At 49.0% G+C, this 21,537-nt stretch overlaps 3 protein-coding genes across 3 annotated transcripts; 1 reads left to right on the top strand and 2 right to left on the bottom strand.

Moving 5' to 3' along the window:
* Window positions 1-816: 816 nt before the first annotated feature.
* LOC105192490 (uncharacterized) lies at window positions 817-18,106 on the bottom strand. Its single transcript, XM_025306048.1, has 7 exons — window positions 17,383-18,106; window positions 16,210-16,616; window positions 15,647-15,662; window positions 11,729-12,265; window positions 11,285-11,344; window positions 10,555-10,787; window positions 817-2,056 (listed from the first exon to the last, which is right to left on the bottom strand). Exons 1-7 carry the CDS (start codon window positions 17,867-17,869, stop codon window positions 1,214-1,216), a joined length of 2,583 nt encoding a protein of 860 aa, XP_025161833.1. The 5' UTR covers window positions 17,870-18,106; the 3' UTR covers window positions 817-1,213.
* LOC112590199 (uncharacterized) lies at window positions 7,579-9,683 on the top strand. Its single transcript, XM_025306063.1, has 3 exons — window positions 7,579-8,011; window positions 8,634-8,810; window positions 9,195-9,683. The coding sequence occupies exons 1-3, from the start codon at window positions 7,759-7,761 to the stop codon at window positions 9,335-9,337; spliced, it is 573 nt and encodes a 190-aa protein (XP_025161848.1). The 5' UTR covers window positions 7,579-7,758; the 3' UTR covers window positions 9,338-9,683.
* A 756-nt stretch (window positions 18,107-18,862) lies between the features above and the next one.
* On the bottom strand, window positions 18,863-21,477 carry Osi9 (DUF1676 domain-containing protein Osi9). Its single transcript, XM_011155941.3, has 3 exons — window positions 20,885-21,477; window positions 20,133-20,305; window positions 18,863-19,933 (listed from the first exon to the last, which is right to left on the bottom strand). Exons 1-3 carry the CDS (start codon window positions 21,160-21,162, stop codon window positions 19,611-19,613), a joined length of 774 nt encoding a protein of 257 aa, XP_011154243.1. The 5' UTR covers window positions 21,163-21,477; the 3' UTR covers window positions 18,863-19,610.
* Window positions 21,478-21,537: the final 60 nt, after the last annotated feature.

Genomic DNA, 21,537 nt, shown 5'->3' with positions numbered 1-21,537 from the left:
CCGTTTTCCCGGAGCTCGGTTTCGCTCGGCCGATCGCGCCTTCCAATCCGCCGAGAGCACGAGGAGTAAGAGGAAGAGGAAGAAGAAAAAGAAGAAGAAAGCGTCCCGGCACCGTTAGAAACTCGCGTGCGTGAAAATAAACTCTCTCGCTGTCAAATCGACGCTTCATTCGCCGGCATGGCAGAGCGCGGCGCCGCGCCGGGAGAGACGCGAACATCTGTCGTCGCGACTGCTGTTGTTTCGCGCTCGCGCGTCTCTTCTTCTGCTCCTCTCCTTCCTTCTGCTCCTCGCTTTTTTCTTTTTTAATTTCACGCTTTAGCGCAAATCGCGCAGGCCGCGTGCGAACGCCCGCGCCGTTAATCCGGAGACGAGATTGCGCGTGACGTCGCGACGACCGTCGTCCGGCAAGCGATCAGATCCTTCGGAAAATTTGTGAGCACCAGCGAGACGGTTCTCGCTCGGCTTCGAGTCCGACGTTCATCGCCCGATCAGCGAAATTCTCGCTTCTCCCCGTCCGCGCGTACGCACTTTGTTAACGCGTTCGTTAGCGGGAAAGTCACGGACCACCTCGTGTATCTTCTTGCTCCCTTTTATTCGATCGCATAGAATGTACTTAGCCGGCTAACGCGGATGTGGAGGAGACAATTTTCGCATTCGCGCACGCTGACCTCCACGTGCGAGATCGTCGTCGACGCCGATAGCCCGGCAGGGAAGAGACGATTATACATCATTACACGAAATTACATACGATGATATATATATATATATATATATATATATAAGTTATGCATAATTCTACACGACTCGTGTGTGCAAAGTTCGCCTCAGGCAGCCGTACGAAGGCAAAACCGATGTACAATCTTTCTTCCCGGGGAGCTGCGAATCTCCGACAAGTCGATGCGTCGGCGCTTACGTCTTCGTCGTTTCACTGTCGTCGACTTGGCGAATTTCCGCGCGGCGCGGCGGGCCCGAAGCCACTACACGCTCGCTACGTGCGACCTTGCGCGTCGGTGAACGAATGAAGCTGAGATCCGACGTTCGCCGTTCGGACGCCGACGAACGGAATTTCCGGGAAAACCGCGCGTCTCTCGTCCGCTCCCTCGTTTACGTACAGGCTGCCGTTTACGTCGCCTGCTTGTCTACCTCCCGAAATCTAGCCCGGGGGAATCCGCCCTTGCGCCTCTCGCGCTTCCCCGCCGCGACGGGGTGGTTCTCAGTGCTTCTTCTGCCACGCGCTGTACGCCACGGTCTGCGCGTACTCGCGCTCGGTTGCCGTCATCGACGGTATCGGCGAGTCGGCGGCTCCCTTTAGGCTCCTGTCCCAGCCGCCGCCACCTTGCTGCCAGCCGCCATGGTGATCGCCGCCCTGCTTCTGGCTCAGCAGCTTCTTCAGCCCGATAATCAGCGACAGCACCAAGGCGATCTTGCTGATGATGAGGGCCTTGCCGGCCAACAGGAAGAGCACGCCCATCGCGATCGGCACCAACGCTGCGAGCTTCATCGCCATGCCCATCATCATCATGCCCATCATCTTCTTCATCTTGCCGCGGCCCTCCTCGACGCTGCGCTGCAACTCGCCCGACGTGGTCTTCGGCAAGCTGATCCGCACGTTGAAGCTGTTCATGAGCGCGGCCACGCGCTCGAACAGGATCTCAGTGAGCAGCTCGTCGGTCGCGCCGCCGTTCGTGCGGGCCAGGGTGGTCTCCAGGTCGGCGATCGCACTACGCGAGCCGTCGTCCGTCAACGGCGCGACCTTCACGAGCTCGAAGTTCTCGCCGAGCGGCAAGGTCTGTATGCGACCGAGCCTCTCGAAGAACGAGATTGCTTTCTTCTTCAGGCACGGCGATATCGCCATATTGCGGTGCTGGCACTCTTCATAAACGCGGTAGAGCGCGCGGTATCCTCGGTCGAAGAAGCCGCCGTCGTCGTCGGCGGCGCGGACGGTGACGCTGACGACAGCGCAGACTAACGACAGTAGCAGCACACACTTGGACGATTTTCCGATCGGCGACATCTCGATCGATGTGTCTTTCTCTCTCTCTCTCTCTCTCTCTCTCTCTCTCTCTCTCTCTCTCTCTCTCTCTCTCTCTCTCGTTCGTGCTCTCGCTCCGATCCGAATCCAGTAGTACTAGGTAGGTAGTGTAGGTATTCACCTCGCCCTCGCCTTGTTTCCGCGACGTGTCACGCGACGAGAGAGAAAGAGACGGCGCAGAGGGAGCGAGACTCGCAAATTTCAGCTGAGACTGAGAGATACGAGAAACCGCGCGCACCCACCAGGCTGAGATTGATCCTCGACTAGAGAGAACTGGCGCTAGGACCAAGTCTCCGGGCCGATATATACCATCGAGCAGCAGCTAGGCTAGGTGCTATCCTTCGCGAAGGGGGTGAGAGGTGGCTCCTCGACGTCGTACACGTAGGTCCGTACGGAGGAGACGGCTCACGTGACGACTGCGACCTCACGTGTATGAGTGAGCTATAATCCTCCGTCTTCGCCAGCCCCCTCGCCAACTCTCCTATCTCGTCCTTTCATCCTTCTCTTTCTCTTTCAGCGCGCTAAGCAGCTGCTGCCGCCGCCGCCACCGCCGCCGCCGCCGCCGCCGCCGCCGCCGCCGTCGCTGGCGAGACGCGCCGGGGGGAGCGCGTAAAAATTCCCATGGTGGTAGCGCGAAGAGCCATGTGACCCTTCCTGACACAGAGACCCACTCGCGCCACTCGAGATCGGGCCATTGCCGTTGAGCGCGCGCAGCCACGCGATTCGTTCATTAAATTTCGCCGAGACTACGCTGTCCTCTAGGAAGCCGGCGCGGCGTTTGGGTGTGTAGGTGTGTATGTACGCGGCTGTTTGTGCGCCTTCATCGAGATTCGTATTCCGTGGTGCGGAAGGGGAGGACGGTTGGATGCAACCAGAGGGGGAGTGCCGGAGATCGCGTATTGGTGTACTGGCACCGTGATCTCACTGACCCCCGGCGTAACGTGGGGATGTTGGAAACTGGTTCCAACTTGCGGACGGCTCGTGACCTTCCTCTTCGTCGTGCTCTCATCTTCCTGTTCGCCGCGCGCGGGTGAGGATTATCGGCGCGCATGATCTACTTTCCCTGCGCGGATCATTGTTATCCTCCATTAATCCTCTTATTATTCGCCTATATATGTCGGCTGTCATTATCTTTCGTTTTCGTTATCCTGTTACTCGGTATCCTTGTCGCGCACTGGGAAAAGTAGGAAAAGCAAACAAGGACAACGGATTAGCTACGAGCTTGGTGCATTTCGCGTGAAATGTAGCCGAAGGTTACGCTGTCTCTCCCTCGTCTCTCCATTGTCTCTCCCTGGTCTCTCCTTTTCTGTGTCTCTCCCCGCAGTTTCCTCGTCCCGATATCTCGTTCAGTCGACTTTCCGTCGTGGATTAACGCGGCTGTCGCGAATATCCAGGCCGGACGAATGCAAGTTGCAGAGTCGGGATCATTTGTACAGCTTACTTCTTCGGATAAATATACGAATTTTTGTCCAGACGAAGGAGCAATCTCGTAGCAAATTTAATTTAATTGACGGAGCGCGCTGCGTAAAACCCGACGAAAAAGAACTGTAACACGCCGCCCGATTATGCGATTGCGAATGCGGTGCTGCTGTTCCGTGCTGCGCAACAGCAGATTTATCAGCAGTATTACAGCAATATTATTTCTCTTTTCCGCAAATCGCGTGCGTGAATTGCGTGTTATATCTCGGCACGTGTCCGCGTTCGTTTTCGGTACGATTGCAGTAAACACGAAATTATCGACGTATCGCGCGAGTATCGCATAACGCGAGGCAGTTAGCTGCTTATATTCGATATTTGAACATACACACACCGGTTTCGCAATCACGTCGAAACGAATTGGCGCGTTAGCGAATGTTGCGGAATTTCTTCAAAGAGATCAACTGGCTTCCGGAAAGTGCTTCTGGAAAGGAATATGAATGTGTATCTCGTCTCATTTCTTCGTCGTCCAAGTTTCATTAATTTTATCTCATCATCAAAACAAACATTCGACATTCCTCCTTGACGCGCTGTCAGCCACATTGATGGCGAAAGCTCAATATCGTACATTACCGGTGTAATTTGCGCCGCAAGTATCGGGTTCAATGTGTCAATGTATTCCGTCTTGTATCATGCTTCGCTAGGAACGCGACTCCGAGATCGCGCGCGGTCCTCCGCCGACATACTCGATCGAGGTTAGCGCATCACTAATGCGACAACAGCCTCCACGATGCATCCTCCACGCTGTTACCTACTTCGCGATTATCCCATAGTCAGTACTGCTGCTGTGTCCCCTCTCCTCCCTCCTTGACACACGGACACGCTGCGATTTAACTGTATTATAAGGCCCGTGCCACATTCTGGCCGAGAGCCCGCGCGTTTGTATTCTCACGCGGAGCGGCGCGTGAAATGGATTCCCGCGCGCGAGTAACGAGCCTACGTATAATTGCGCGGTTGGACCCGCAATTATCACGTTTAACCGTACAATCTAAAGAAAAAAAAAAAAAAGAAAAAAGAAGCCAAGCGAGTTACGAGCACTCCTTGACATCGCCTCGCGTATCGACGCTTTATTATTTCCTCTTTTCTTTTTTCTTAGAAAAGATGCAGACGTACGTCTCAAATCTCGAGTTCTTCAAATCTTCTTATTGTCAAGTCACGGTTGTTCTAAATACCAAATTCCCGGTCATCGAAAGCGCTGAATTCCGTGTGACTGAATTACGGTCATGACTCTCTTATGACTGTGATTTTTCTGGATTTTCCGTAAACGCACGCGACATGCCATATTATCGCCACATAACAGACCATTGTAATAAATAATCAATTTACGCAGTCGTCACACAGTCGTCATACAGTTGCGCAGTGTGTGTGACGACGTTGTGATGACGCGACGATGACTAAACCTTATGAATGAGAAACTCGGCGCTTCCGGACTTTATGTCGGAGCATTTTTCATCATGAAGCACGTGGAGCCAAATCAAGGTGAATCCCCTCACGTAAATCAACCCTCCGAGGTGCATCAAACCTACTTGGAATTTAATCGGATCAGCCATTACGGTAAATTGTGCGCTCATTGAGCTAAAGACGTATGTACTCTTGGTACTCGCGCCCGCACGAGCACTTGTGATGCGGCATCGACGTACTTTCGATTGTCTCATCAAAATGGAGAAGCGGGACACCAGGTCCCAGGTACCAGATGACAATTATCTCGACGAAATCGCGCTCGCGCGCGATCAATTATCTCATATGCCCCCGTGAAGTAACGTCCAACGTTCCGCGGAACCGGCTGGAAAAAACGCTTCTTTGCGCGTTCTATGAAGTCGCACGGTATTCTTCGCGGAAGTTACAAGCTAAGTAGGCTCCTCGAGTCTAAATTTTGGTCCTGCTCTTCACCTCGATAGCTGAAGTTTTTCTATCTTCAATTTATCTTGGTCTATCTTGATTCTATTTAACCGATAAATTTACCAAGAAATCTCTTTATTCACCAAGAGCTACTTTTCCTCATTGGTCCTCTGGAGTCTTTAAGGTAGTTGGGATCGAAAATGGGGCGCGAAAATTCTCAGAATCCGGAAGAGCGGGAGGAAGACCCTCGATTAGACCAATCTTGCGTAACGGAGACTCGCGGAAGCGCCGAGACGCAGTTTCTCGGCATGATGAAAGTGCGGGACAATAGGTCAAAGCTCGTAATGAGCTTCCTTCCACGGGAGATATTTCGCAGGCAAGAACAGGACCGCGGCTCTGGCCGCTAGCAGATCGAGGTCGAGGATCGGCAACGAGTGACGCTGCGAGCAAGGAATGTTCCGACCAAACTCATTATCGGATGCCTCATACGTATCTGGCTCTCGCGGGCTCGTTAAATTCGTATAAAGCTGAATCGCGCGGCGTGTGCGTCGATCAGCGCAGCCGATTTCATCCGAGCGGCGCCCGGCGCAAGGATTCTCGTTGCGTAATTAGCTGAAGTGGCCACGGAGCAACGGGAACAACGACATGCGGAGGAATCTCGTGGAAACGGCCCAAGCTAAAGGCAGTAAAACGTCAAGGCAGAAAAGTCGCTTGAACGGGGCTGCCGCGGGCATGAGGTGCCTCGCGAGGAGGCGCGAGGAATTTTAGACGGTAGTAAAACAGACGGGAGCAGCATTCTTGCCGTGCAGGGGACAAGCGGTAAACAGCTGGTGACCTTTGGAGGCAGTAACCCCTGACTACACACTCCGGGTGAGTGAATCGAGGATGCTCGATTGGCCCAGTGGCATACAAAACATCCGCCGAGACGAAGGATCGTCTCGGCCTTTTTAGGCCTTGTTCTCCACTTTCCGGCTCGGAAGAATCGTGGGAGCGGGAACAAGTGAAAAGCAAGGGTCTTCATTCACCTCGCGGTGACAGTCTACTTACGTTTTTAATTCATTCGACTTGGGAGCGCGCACGAGCAAGGCGGGAGAGATCGGCGTCGCGGCGCGGTTTTCTTTTCCTTCGGCGACGTACCACCAAGCCTCATCATTAGAGTATCAATATTTTCCAAAACGGAGCGAAGCAGTCGGACGAGACGGGTCTCGATGTGCGGGAACGTTGTGACAAGTGATTGTTCGAATAATCTGTTATTCCGACAGTGTGACGCATGAAACCTTTAGTATAATTTTCTATCAAGAAGCGATTTACGATATCGCTGACACGAAGAGACTACCAAATGCTGTGTAAAGAATGCAGTGTTATACAGGTATAGGTTAAAATATTCGTAAATGAGGCAAAATAAGTAATTTTCGTGAAAAGCCGCATCGTCTTACCTCCACTCGTCAGCGAGTAACTCGACTTTTCTTGTACTTGATGTACCCGAGTTACTCTGCCGATCGTTGCTTCTCACGTCTGAGAATATTTGTCCTAACTGACAGTGAAAAAAGTATATATTCGCTGATTTAGAACTGCCGAGAAAGAGCGATTAATATGTAACGCGGATGTGATATTAATATATAACGACGTTATTGGTATAATTGGTGTTTCTCGAGTCGCATCGAGCGCTCGAGTTGAGTCGAGCTGGGAGAGAGATAAAGTGTGACCGGCTCTGCGGTAAGTTGCTCGCGTCAGCGCTTACAAATCAGCTGATTACAATTAACACACCGATTAATGCTATATTTCATTCTACTTTCTACGCCGGCAATACTTCTTATTTCCGGCTTGCTTAATATCGCAAGTAAATCGCCTTTCCCACTAATCACGAGATCCGCTAAGCTGTGAGAAAAAGAAGAAGAAGAAACAGCTACTTTGGCCAACATATCCGTCGGTGCTCAGCGTTCGATTTTGATAAATTTCAAATTTCCACCACTCTGGTCCCTCCCACCTTGACTTTCCCGCCCCCGTCTCTCGCCTGCCTCTTCCTTCTCACGCGAGTCGAATTAACGCCGAGTTCACCTCCACACACGCCGCGCCGATCCTTATTTCACACTCCGGGGCGGCGAAAAAACACGAGATGCCGCGCGCCGATGAAATCTCTAATTCCTCTCACTGCTCGACTCCTGATCTGATATTGTTTTTCTACACATGCCACTATGTGCCGGCCTGTGGCGATGCGCCGCATACGCGTGCGTACAGCACATCGTACGGAAATGCCCAGCGGTCGGAATAATTTTACGCGCGTGTTGCATTTGACCATAGACGCATTCACGCTCTGTATGTCGTAACACCACTTTGCTCCGCTATTGCTACTAATTGCCGGCACGCCTATAAATATGACGATCTTCGCGTAGCGGCAGTCGTTGTCGAACATGCTTCGGCAGCTTATCGTACCTCTCATATTGGGAGGCCTGATCGCCAGTTGTTTGTGCGAGCCTGTCGACAGAAGGTACCAGCTGAGAGCTGCGTCCTCCAGGTCGATCGAGTGCGTGCACGATGAGGGTGATCGGGCGTCCGGAGGGTGTGCCGAGACCGACCGAGAGACGACGGAGGATCGAACGCGGACCGTCAGGACGACCGCGCGGAGGTCCTTGAGTGACATCGAGGATAGCGGGCTGGTTGAAGGTGAAGGATTTTCGGCCGGTTCATTGAGTGTTCTTGCGCGTCTCGTTTAATTTGTTACACGTTATTTAATTAGCGACTTCATCGGAGGTAAACCATACAGGGGACAAGCGAGGATATGTTGTTACTTTTTGTATAATTGTGTTGTATAATTTTTCTGCGCAATTTACTTGTCCTGAAATCTTAAATGCCAGAATTCACTTCTGTTCTGAGGGGATAAACAAAGAAACAAATAAATAAATAGTTTGGGCGAGCAGACGGTGAGGACATTGTTGAGACAAGTGCAAGAAAATTGGAATGTCGTTCGAATGTTTCAAAGTAACCGACTAATCTTTGGTCTGTAAGATTTCGATCTCTGCACAGTGTTACATATTTGTTGCAAAACTATATATATCTCGTTTTTCTTCTTTTATTTTTTTTTTAATTTGCTGAAATAACTTCTAGCTTTCATTTTAATCTTTTGGACTATCTCTCTATTTTGGACAAGTTCTATTCTGGTAGATTCTTGCAAACGTTATTTAATTGGTTAATTACAATTGGTTGATACAAAAATCAGAAGGAGTAATATCAAATTTATAAATAAGAAGTAACGTGACTAACAATCGTTTCTTTTTTTGACTTTCAGTCACTGGCCGGAAGAGGAAAAATAGAGGTAACAGAATAATACTGTACATACTTGGAGCTATGAAAGCAATGTTAATTTATGGACTATTACACGGCGTTGCGACTCTCGCAGGGAAGGCAGTAGTAGTCGCTAAGATAGCCTTAGCTATCGCAATCGCTGCAATTTTGAAAAAGAATGGTACGTAAATACATGGTAGGTAAGTTATAAATAGCAATGTAATTTTCTTACTGTTAAAATTCTACCGTTAAAGTTCTCTTCGAGTTTCCGTGATTCGAAGTGGCGCGTGAATTTACAAACTGGCGAATTATCATTTTGTGTTTTCCAATTTCTTCTCCAATTTCACGGTGTCTAAAATCTTAGCTTTATGTATCTAGAATTTTCAGTGATAATTGACTTTATAATTATTCTAAATCAGACTAAATTTTCACGTAAACATTTTTTCTCACAAAAGTATAAAGAATTAGTTATGTTACAAACTTGTCTGTCACGACTTCTATCACACGACAAAGGAGGAGGCCACTAATCAATTTCGAAATACCTCAAGCGAGCTTCTTGTTTCAGATCAGGAGACGTCTTATGAGGTAGTGAAGTATCCACACCACAGTTACATACAAACGCATAGCTCCAGCGTCGATTATGATCATCGTAATGATTACGGGGAAGACGGGTACAGTCATCGAGAGGGACGGCGGATTCTACGATAGAAATAGGTTCTAATTAATTGATATTAATTGTTATTCACAAATAGTGGTCGAAATAAATTAACGACTATTCATGCGAAACGTGTGTTGCACTAGAAAAAGAGAGAAAAGTGACGCTAGAAATTACTGGTATCAGCCGTATTCTATTCAACCATGTGCCCACTCGATAATGTAGCTTCGATTTAGATAAATATCTTGTAGTAGTACAAGTTTTGATCTGTGCAAATCTTATAATGTTATAATTGCAGAATTGTGCGAAATATTGTGCGCATAATGATATGCGATAATTTGCAAGTCCTTGAGCACAAATATATCATAATAAAAGCACCGTCAATCAGCACCAAGCAACATGTCCAAATATGGTATTTAAATAGATAATTAATTTCTTTGATACTCTTTGATTCCTTTACAAGATGTACACATTGAATTTCTTTCATGTAACATTAAATTTATAACACTTGTGAATATTAACATTAAGAAATATACACGAGTTATTTGATATTCAGTATTACTTTAATGACAACATCGTATGTACCTTATGAAATAATCAAGTTCGATAAAAATTACATATAAATATAACAATAGTAATAAATAGTAATAAAAAACAGCAATACAAACAGAAAAAATATACAACGTAAGACATCATAAGATAATAAAAAATATGTCAGTCATCTTGAATTTACCTTCGCATTTTAATCAGAGATATGATCTCTAAATTGACGAGAGATCCAGGATATGTCCGACGAGATGTCCTTTACACGAAAATCTCCTCGATATATTACACACTGTTTATTTTTTATGCAATAATTTTGTTCGTGTATAAAAGGGGAGAACGATATTGTACTTAACCCTCAAAAGCTACCATCAAGTATCACTTCAAGCTAACGTTTCTTCTTCTGTTTGTAGCAGAGTATATGTGAGAATTGATCTACTTTATCATAATGTTATCATTACTGACAGTGTAAATAAATACCTATAAAATTACCATTGTCAGTGTAGTTACGTTTTTGAATAAGATCAAAAATTCGCATGAGGTGAAATTAATTAGCCTTTAAGGGTTAAGCTCGACCTTATCGTAGCCTCTGTATTGAAAAATAAATTAATATTATTTTCGGAGATGCATCGAAGGGGGAAAAGACGTGTTATGCGCGGCAGCTGCAGAGTTCGGCGTTAGCACAGCGTCCGAAGGTCGAGCGCGTGATTCAAGTTGGTGGAACGACTTCCATCGCTCGTTGCCAGCCGCCGTAGCCACCACCACCGCCGTATCCACCGCCACCACCGCCATGATGTTCCGAAGCTGTCGCATAGATCACTTCGTGGCCACCACCTCCGCCGCTCGACACCAGCTTTTTCAAGCCGACTATCGCGCTCAGCACTAGAGCCATTTTCGCCGTCAGCAACGCCGTTCCGGCGAGGAAAGCTATTTTTCCGTAAGCCAGTTGCGCCATCATGCCTGGACAAACACGATTTGCGTCGTAAGATGCTAGTCTTATTAAGATATCAATGACCGCATAAAGAGGGTTAATCGTGTTTTTCAACGATCGATTTTAAACTGGATGACATAAAAGTGGAAAGGTCCTTTATTTGCCTAGACCGATGAGAAATATGAAATTGGTACAGAGTTGTTTGAAAACTTTTAGCCAAAGTGACAATCGAACTTTCCATTTTGATTATTCACTTATTCAATGGATCTATCAAGGCAGTCAAAGTGTATCTGGTTTGTAGTTTCTTATAAAAATTGCTCGAATATACAAAGCATTTTATACCTTTAATCGCTTTTGAATGAAGTTGAAAAAAAGATAATAAATTAATTTTCCTCTTGCGTTATATATTTTTTTTAGAAGCTTGCAATTTTGACCGTGCTCCGTTAGGAATAGATCGTTAATCGTCAGTAGTTTTGTTTACTCTTTGGGATCTTTGATTTTTCTTAGTTTTCAAAGAGAGATTTACCTGCTAATACGGCGCCCGCCATTAACAGATATCCAAATCCTCTATTCTTCTTTCGTCTTCCTGTAAATGTTATAAACGCGTTAATTTGACTGTTGAAAATCGCGAGTTGTTAACACACGTCGTAGAAAAAGTTTCAGCTGCGCTTTGCGTTCAGGTAATGTAATCGAAAGGCACTGCCTCGTCAACATATTGCGTATATCGGAAACGTGTGAATTAATTAATCGTTAATTAATCGTTGATGTTTCGAGTCTTTAGAACCGGGAGGGAGATCGTCGACCCGCGTGAAATTTAGAGATGTGAAACGTTGCAAGTTCCGCTTGTTTCCTCACAAGGGATAGTAACCTCAATAAATATCATAATCATACGTTTCAATTTCAAGTGATGCGTTACGATTGTGTACACACATTTATTTATTTATTTATCTATATTTATATATGCTCAAACCTTCGAAAGCACTGCCGGGTATCGTGAGCTTCAAGCTCCTCGACGACAGGTACTCGTAGAACTTGTTGTTCAGCTTCTGATCGAGGCTCAGCTCCGTGACATTTTCCGAGGTCCCTGGGCCTTGACTCCTGCTGATGGCCGACGGGTCTCTGGTGATCGAGAGGTAGTCGTTGACCTTGTACACGGAATCGTCACGTATCGCCGAGTCGAAGATCTCGAGGGCACGTCGTTTGAAGCAGTCGAAGGTGTTCTTCTCGTTCGCGCACCGCTCGAACGGTTGCGTGTACTCACTGCTGCCGGACACCACGTTGCAGAACAACGTGAGCTGAAAGACACGCAAGATCCAAACTAACGAACGTCGCTTTTCCATCGCGCCCGTGCCCGTCGATCCTCTTCCACGTCCACGCAGTGCGGCCGCCCTCTCAGCTGTTCTTCGGCACAATGACCACGGGTCGTGCTCCCGCGCGCTTCTACGTCCACCGGCTACTACTTTGCTTCTATTCTCTCTCCGGGAGAGCTGGAGAGCGCTCTGGTCAGCTGGTCAGCTGGTCGGTAAACGCTGCCGACTAATTGTGAGAATCTGGTTGCATCGTGATTTATATAAGCGCACGAGCGTTTAGCCTCTCCTACCAGAGGCATTAAAATTCCCAGGATACGCGCCCGCACCTGAGATCCACGCGCTGTTTAACTCCACACTACAACGGGAGGAGAGACCCCTCAAGCAAGACAATGTCTGTACAGCCCCGTAAGTAAGTATCCCTCTGACCCGCTTGCCAAACGAGCCTTAAACAGCGTCGTGCCAACTCGCCGTCGTTAATAGCGACGTATCAGAATCGCATTGGACAGATAGTGTTCCGCTTCTTCGCGGCGTATGATTGCGGTGCGGGATTACGAGAAAGAACGGCTGAAAGAAACGGACCTGCCCGGCAATTCGCACGCACGACTAGCTTCGCGTGCTGCCCGGGATAAGACAATACGTCTGGAGGAAAAACACGCGCTCGAATATTCGTCTCGTCCGTCAAATGGTGGCACGAATCTAGTTCCGTGTGGAATGTGAAATAATTGAGGAGCCCGAGCGATCAGCAATCCGGAATGTTTCTCGATGCACTTTCGAACGATCGAACGATCGACAACTGGAGACTAATGCGTATGTGCGTTTGATTCAAAATTAAATATGAGGCCGGAAATAATTTCCTTCTGATCTGAATAAATTCATTTCTCACACTAGGAAGAGTGTATTGTTACGTGAACCAAAATTTTCTTGTAACAACAGAATAATTTGGTTAAAACATGCCCAACAAAATTGTTTAGTTCCTGTAAACAAATATCTTGTTTGATTACACTTTGTTCGTATAACGTAATACTTTTGTTACAGCAACCAAAAAGCTTTAACTATATGAATTTTGTTGAAAATACTATAATTTTTTCTTAATATATAAAATCTAAATTTTAGTGCACAGAAAGACAAAGTAGTATCCATTGGGCATTATTTTAGTTTATGTAAAATAATATTTCGTTATTATGTAATTTTTATGGATAAGATAATTAAAATGCTTAATTTTTATATATGAAGTCTAAGAACAAAATCATTTGGTCCAGAGAACAAAGCAGAAAAATATATTTAGTTGAGCAAACTAAATATTTTGTTATATAAAACAAGATATTTGGTTGCTATTAAAAAATGCCTCAACTAAACAGTTTTGTTAGAGATACTAAATTTTTTTTCCCTAGTGCAGGAAGTGATTCGTTAAATTACGAGCTAGAGAAACTCAACTCCGTTGGCTTCTTCGTCATCGCGAGGACGTTCAGATTCGAATTCTCAACAGATCGTCGAGCGACAGGATTGAGTTTCTCCCGGCGCATCGCGCTGACCACACACACACACACACACACACACACACACTCACACACATACACGATTCACTAATCCCGAGGAATTTTAAATTCGCTAATTATCATATCGCACGTTTTAGCGCGGAAGGTGTGCAATGTTGCTCAATTGTCAATGCGGATGCGAAACAGAAAGCGTTGGTCGATCGTCGCGAAAGTGACACCGCTCTTTGTTACCGGATGATAATCAAACGGACGAATCGCTGTTATTACATATTAATGCGTGAATTTTTTCACAGGATTAGAGCTCTCCGCCGCCGTCGATGTAGCGCGATGCAGTGGCGATGCAAGCGAGGGGTCTTGCGGGCAACTTATTATTACGTGGCGCATTGAGATACTGTTAATCCGACACAGATTACGCTCCGTGACGAGCTACATTCGGAAAGCAACTTGGGCAATTACCGAGTAATGGACTTGATTAGCGCTGTCCACTGTGTGTTCAATGTATTCAATTCTGTCTCTCTTTCTCTCCCCCTCTGCCTCTTTCTCTCTTTCTCACGCGGTTTCCACCGAGTCGAATGTAGGCTACCGGTTGCACAGTAAGCCGAGTTCGCTCTTCTTCCTGCGTGTTTCCGCCTGGCGTCCGGCAAATTCCGTCCAGACCAGCGAGAGGATAATCCCGCGAGTTATACGGCAAAGTATTCATCATCCACTTCACTCTTCGCCACTTTAATGACACGGTACAAGTAATTATCGCGAAGAAAGCGTCGTACGCTCGAGTGTGAAACTTTTTTTTCACGGTCTCATTATCCAGTGTAGCGACAGCGACAATATTGTTGTTGCTCGTGCAACAGCATCAGCCTGTGTTTCCCCGCATGACGGAGAACTCGCGTTTTATTTATCCCGTTCGCGCGAACACGAAATCTCTCTGCAAAAAATCTCTCTCGCCGCTTCTTCTTTCCCTTTTGTTCTCTTCTTCATTTCTCTCGCGAGAAGAATAGTCGTCTACAGTCAGCCCGTTATCACCACTATTATTGCTATTATTATCGTTACTTCAGCTGATTTTTCCGCACAACTGAAAATTTAGATTAATCACGGATAACGCGACTATCCTCCATCCATGATTACTGCTTAATCTAATTACTAAATTGAATGGCGATGCGGAAAGTTGTGACAAGGAACACTTCGATCCTGACAACTGGCAAAGAAAACGAAGACGAAGACGAGGAGGAGGAGGAGGAGGAAGAAGAAGAAGAAGAAGAAGAAGAAGAAGAAGAAGGAGAAGAAGAAAAAGGACGATGCGGGTGTGGCGAAAAATTTTCTCCGCCGACTGCCACGGCGGGCGTACTTCGACGTACCTTTGCGCCTCGATTGTTACACCTGACGGAACAAGTTATGAGCACGTGGTAGTATGTGCATTCGCGTGACCGTAAAGACACGGTAGTATTTTCCCTTTACGAGCAAACGCGTTTCCCGGATATAAAGCAACGCCGTTCCTGCGGCGGATGGTGTGGCGTGAGAGCGACGGAGAGAGAAAGAGACAACTGGTACAGTTAGACGACCGAAAGAAAAGATGGTGCAATAATGGACTGAGACTAATGGCGCCGTCGAGTGAAAACGCCAAGGATCTCGGCGACAAGCCCTGCTGCCGATGGACAGATACCTTGAAACCGACAGTGAGCTCACGGTGAAGATCGTTATTGCACAATGCGGAGACGGGGAGGGACGATCGGCGATCGTTTTCCTCGGGAATTGCTAAAATATACGCTTGGCTGGTGAATGAATTACGTCGCGCTCGTTACGTAAATCCAAGACGGAGAGGAGAAACGAGACACTTCTGCCAGCAGCGGAGTCAGCTTTTGTCAGTTTAATCGTATCATCGTAATCGATATGTAACAAGACATGTAACAAGACGGACGGGGTATTACGCGGAATATTCCTCGACCGCCGTGCGTTCTTTCCTCGACCTGAAAATCCGCCACTTCTGGAAAGTTAATCGTTCGAAGAAAGCGTACGGTAGTTTCCAAGTAGATGTATGTATCCGGCTTTATATCACTCACATCAATATAATATTCTCTAAATACTTACTTGCACGAAACGAATACTGCGAATACGGAAAGATGCTCAGGTGATTTGGGTGTGTCATTGTCGAAGCGCGCGCAAGCTGCATTCTCGACGGTTAGAAATTCTTAAAGATCTATCATACTTATCCCAACAAGGCGATAATCAATTGAGGGCATCTACATTCTAAGGCGATTAAAAGAAACAGCAGAATCGGGTGATACTACAGCTAAATCTAAAGAAGGTATATCCTAGTTTGATGATTACTTCTCCGCTGCGATTGCCGCGATCGACTAAATCTCATTGCAACTACAGGCGCTTCAGTGCGCACCGCCCATGAAACGCTTTTGTAAATAGAAGATAACATTTTCGAGATCTGCAATCTGATTGGAAGCCTTAGGAACAACAAGTGCCTTGCGGCACGTTTCATATTTATGCTACGATGAATTATCATTGACGAGAGTTCAGAAGCGCGCGGCAGGGACCAAAACTGGTCCCTCGTTACGAACTTGTCGAGTGCGCTCGACGCCGAACAACAAGGCTCCCATTGCTCCTCGGCATGCTCCCGATTAAATGTTCTTGGTCCAAGCAAAGTTCTTCGGGTTTTGCTTGCCCTGCTCCAGATCGCCGCTGCCGTCGTAAACATTCACGACCTCCCGGATTACGTGCTGATCGTAAGGACTGAATTCCGACGGCTGTAGCGTTCTGTAAGGTCGATGCGGGAAGTAATGATCGTGATAGTAGTGCGTGTCGATCGGTATTTCGTGCGCGTAAGTGTGGAAGCCGTTGAACCCGCTCGGCGGATGCGGGGCTGAGGCCCCGGCGAAAAGCGTGTTCCATCCGAGGAGGCCGCTCACGAACAACGCCACCTTCGTCAGCAGCAGCGCCTTCTTCGTGACGATCATGAGGAAGCCGAACATGAGCGGGATTAGGGAGGCCAGGTTGAACTTGAAGCCTAGGAGAAACGGCAGTAGTACGTGCCGCGCGAGCTGCTTACCTGGAAACGACACAAGTCGAGCGTAAATCCACGACGGCAAGGTCGGTGGCCTTGAGCCGTGCTGCCTACTGGAGGACGTTCGTGGAAGCAGCTGCTCGACTCTTGCGGCTCTCTCTGCGGCGAGTACAAGCAGCGCCGGCGAGGTTCGTTTCCGCGCTAAAGCGGAGCTAATTCCACGTGTAATGAGTTAGCGATCTCTCGCGCGCGCGACGGCGGCCACCTTATTTCGTAGCGCTCCTCGTAACTACTCCGCAAAGGAACGCCTCGTAACGACGCTTGTTGTTGTTATTACGACATCGTCCGGCCGCGTTCGTAAGCGGGAAATCGTGAGCGAGCACGCGACTCGGGATCACGAATCTCCTCCGCGTGGTCGCACGGAAGTCTCATTGGACGGCGCGTAACTTGGCAATCTTGCCGAGACCAAGCAGAGAGGTCGTTTTCGTAACATTAAGGGGGCTCGTAGAAATTCGTCGAGGATCTCTGACGATCTCTGATCGGCTCTCTCTCTCTCTCTCTCTCTCTCTCGAGAGAGAGAGAGAGAGAGAGAGAGAGAGAGAGAGAGAGAGAGACGCGGGCGGCATTTTACAGACGCGGAATCAATTACCTGAAAGGCAATGGAGAATGGCGGGTAATTGGCAGGTTCGCATTTTAATTGCAAACGCAGCGTTTTATCGCGGTTGAAAAAGAATTTTGTTTTATTCAAAGAAATCAGGCCGACGACGAACTTTTGCGAGCCCCTAATTTCTCCTACGTGCCAACTACCTACCCGGACCAGCTTGCCTGTCGCTGTACGAAGCGGTCCTTTCGATAAGGACGAATTCCAGCATTCCTTCGCCGTTGAGCATCGGGCCGACGCGCATCTGCAGGCCTGGATACAAGTTGTCCAGATTCCACTTGAAGTTCCGCCGCTCCATCAGCCTGGCTGCCGCCTTCACGACGTTGCCAAAGTCCTTCGGGTCGTAGTCCAGGTCCAAGAGATCCCTGCCGTAGCCCTCCGCCCTGTCGAGCCTCACCTTGCCGAACTCCAGGCTGTCCTTGTCGTTCAAGGACTGCAGAGCGCTCAGGATGGCGCGGTTCACGCACTCGAACGTGCCGTACTCCTTCTTCGACAGGCACATGCCGAACACCTCGTTGAAACCGTGCGAGTGTCCAGGATTGTCCAGCGGGACGTGCTCCGCCCGCGGCTCCATGATCACTGTGATGCCCGTAGACACGAGCACGAGCAGGCAGAGCTTCAGCAGTTCGCTCTTCATCGTCGTCGCGCCGTCGATCTTGTCTCACAAGCGAGGAGGCTCAAACGAGACGGGACATCGGAGGAAACTCGTCGTGGGTACTCGAGTGACAGTTGTCGAGGAAGCTTCTTTCTGGACTGGTTCCGTCGAGGACTGGACCGGACACAATTCCGACAAATTCAGTTCACATCGTAAGATGACGTAAGAAGACCCGGAGAGCTGCAGTGTCCTTTACATTCTTCGCTTATACCGGACGCATTATAATCTCCTTTCCTTCTTTGTTTTGATTTTGTCCCTTCTTTCTGCTTTCCGTTCTAGGACGAATCTTCGTAGTCGTTGCGGGCGGAGAGAGCGCCGAGTGGGTGGCCGCGGAAACACTGTTCATCCTGCACCCACGATCAGCCTACTATATAGGCGACAGGGTTCACACACGACGGAACAATTGGTTTCACTCTGCGGATTTTACAGGCAGCGAAAGTACACTTCGTTTGTATTTCGTCGTTGCGAGCGGGTTGCTCGCCGGGTCGATACACCGGATGCACCCGAGGAGAGTAATTTCCGCCCGTCGAAGAATGGAGCATAGGGAAGATCGTTAGTCCGTCAGATTGATGAGACAGGCATGATAGCTGGGCGAAAAGGATTGAGAAGCGTAAGTAGCGCGGACATAATTGCCGAATTTGCGTAAAGTGAATTCGGGACCGAAGAGAGCCGAGATATCGTAAGGACGACGTGTGCGTGCGTTAGCTTTCGACACGTCCTTGGGACTGATTCATCTTCCTATCCAGCGGCTGCCTTCGCCAATCGCTGCGTCTCTGCTCTGTTTCGTTCTATCTTTTGTTTATCTCTCCTACTACTTTTTTCTGCTTCTTTCCGTTCCTGCTATGTTCCGTTCGAATTTTTTTTATCTTTCCAGGACAACGTCGAAGTTGTATTGAAATTTAATTTACTTTGATTCGCAGCTTATGAGAGAGATACATCGGGTGCTCTCTCCAACGGGATGTTGTTGGGTGGAGTGTAGATTCTTGTCGGCGTACATATGTATTGTATAAAATTACAATTTATTTATAAATAATACGATAAGTTACATGATGTGATCCCGGCAGGGGTGGTCGATATATAAATAATCATTGGATTAAATCTGGTGGTCTCGCGCGAGCACTGACTACGAGTCACTCCGCGCGCGGATTAGTCTCGCGGAGGACTCTGAAAGGATACCGCGCGAGAATGATCGAAGGGGCGCGACCTCTACCGCTGTGACAGGTCTCCGTTCCGGGAGAGCTTGGAGATTCTCGTTAATCTTACGGCTACAGTCCTCGTCCTCGTCCTCGTCACCGTCACCGTCACCGTCGTTGTCGTCATTGTCGTCGTCATTGCTGTTATCGTCGTGGTCGATGAGCTTCGTCGGCTTAAACGGATTTGCCGGGGACGTACGACGTCCCCGTCTTCGTCGTGGCGTCTACCATCGTCCTCGTCGTCGTCGTCGTGTGTCGCGATGAAAATTCGACTCGCGCGCACAGGATCCAGTGACAAAGTCCTCGTCGTGCAGGGTCGCGTTCGCCGAAACACCTGGCTCGTCGTCGCGTCGGTGGAGGCGTCGCGGAGTGGTCCTCGGCAGAGAGCTGGGCAGTTTGTCGTCCGCGGATCCCTGAGAAGCTGGATCACGCCACCCTCAGGTGTGACCGCCGGGGTTAGAGACGATCACTTTGGCGAATGAAGGTAGAGAGTTAAGGGTAGGGGAGCTGTGTACGAGGGGCGTTGAGCTTCATTCAGCGGGCTTGTACGCTTTGTACGCGAGATCCGCGCCGGACCTTGCCCAGCCGTGATGGTCGTGGTGGACGTGCTCGTCGTGGCCGTACGAGTGGACGGGGTGAGCGACGATGTCGTAGCTGTGGTGTTTGTTGGCGAGCAGCTTCTGCAGACCGACGATCAAGCTAATGATGAGGGCGATCTTGCCGATCACGAGGGCCTTGAAGGCGATCAACGCCAGGGCGCCGAGAGCGATCGGGATAAGGGCGGCGGCCTTCAGTTTCAGGAGAAGAAGAAGGGGCAACAGGGACTTGACGATCCTCTTCTTCTTGCCACGGGCTGCAACATTGTTTCGAGACATCAGTACCTCGGTCTCTTCTCTTCTTCTCTTCCGAGCGTGATCAAATATAATTCTGATTACGTGTTGGACATTTTTTCAACCGAGATAATCTAGTTTTCTTTAGTCGAGGAATTTTCTACGCGACATTCCGCCGTCTCTATTTTCAGTGGGAAAGATCGAGAGAACTGGGTCCCTTACCTTCGTCGAAGGAGCGAGAGACGTCTTCGGGCAGGCTCAGTTCGACGGTGTGCGTGGACAAGAATTTAGCGGCTCTGTCTACGAGCGCCTGATCGATCGCGGCTTCTTTGGCTTCGGTCTCGGCTGGTAAGGTACTTTCGATGTCGTTGAGAGACCTCGCGTTGTCAGCGCGGCTGAAAAGAAACGAAAGCCAGTTCTTATCACGGTCCATTTGCATACACCTCCGCCGGAGATCCGCCAACGACTTTCTATACCGCCTTTATTACCGGACGTTCTCGATTGGCGCCCAACGCGCGCCGAGTACAGTGATACCCGAGAGCTTACAAGGTCTTCCCGCATGAAACCGGAAACAGGATCGTACTCGATTCGTAAACTCGGCGAGCTTGTCGAGCTCGTCGTCAAAGTCGCGCAAGTTGACAAAACTTATCGGATTTCGCAATCCGCCCGATTTCGTAATCTTCAGACAGAGTGGAGTGTCATCAAACGGAACATTCCCCGAGCAGAGCGGGCAGCCTCGCGTGCAGCGAACGCTTCGTTTACGCATCAGCGTGCCACGATCTCGTGCACTCGAACTCGTTGCGAGGCGAGACCCTCGTTCACGCGTTCACCTGCACATGGGTCACCTGCCGCGTCTCTCACGTCCCAATTTCACTCGTCGCGCCGACGATTACGATCCGCCGCGCCGCCCCGTGTCCCGGTGAGCGCGAAGCACGCGGCCCGATCACCATCGAGTCCTCAAATCCGGGCCTTACCTGTTCTTTGCCTCCTCGGTCTGCACGATCTTGAATCCGTCGATGATGTCGATGTCGGCCGAGCGAGCGGCGTGATCGACGTAGCGCAGGGCCTTCAGCTTCAGACACACCGCAACGCTTGATTCCCCGGAACAGGAAGCGTACACGTCGAGGGCTTCCTCGAGGATCGAGGGTGGCACCACCGCCGCCGCCGCCGACGCCTCCTCGTCCTGTGTCGCCGGTGCAGCAAGGACGGAGGATACCACCAAGAGCGCGCTGAATATCGCGAGCCTGAACATGTTGACGTGAATTTCTGCTGGGTTTGTGGGTCGACGGTGAGGGTGGAACACCAAATGGAGCCGGTTTACTCCAACTCCTCGCAACTGATCGTCACTACTACTTTTCTCTCTCGTGCTCTTCCTCTCTCTCTCTCTCTCTCTCTCTCTCTCTCTCTCTCTCTCTCTCTCTCTCTCTCTCTCTTTTTTTCTCTCGCTCTCTGGCTTCTCTTCACGCCGCCGTGCGATAATCAACTCCCTCGTGTGCTGACTGTCGTGGTGCGCGTTGATGCTCGAACGAGTACGGCGATCGTATCGACACTGCCCGAAAGAATCGCGATTGCTGCCTTTTATCCTCGTCGCGAAAGGGGCCCGCGTACGTTTTTGAAATTTTGATGG

The sequence above is a fragment of the Harpegnathos saltator genome, unplaced genomic scaffold (genome assembly GCF_003227715.2).
Source record: "Harpegnathos saltator strain DR-91 unplaced genomic scaffold, Hsal_v8.6 scaffold75, whole genome shotgun sequence".
Lineage (NCBI taxonomy): Eukaryota > Metazoa > Arthropoda > Insecta > Hymenoptera > Formicidae > Harpegnathos > Harpegnathos saltator.
This window is presented reverse-complemented; position numbering and strand designations above follow the sequence as displayed.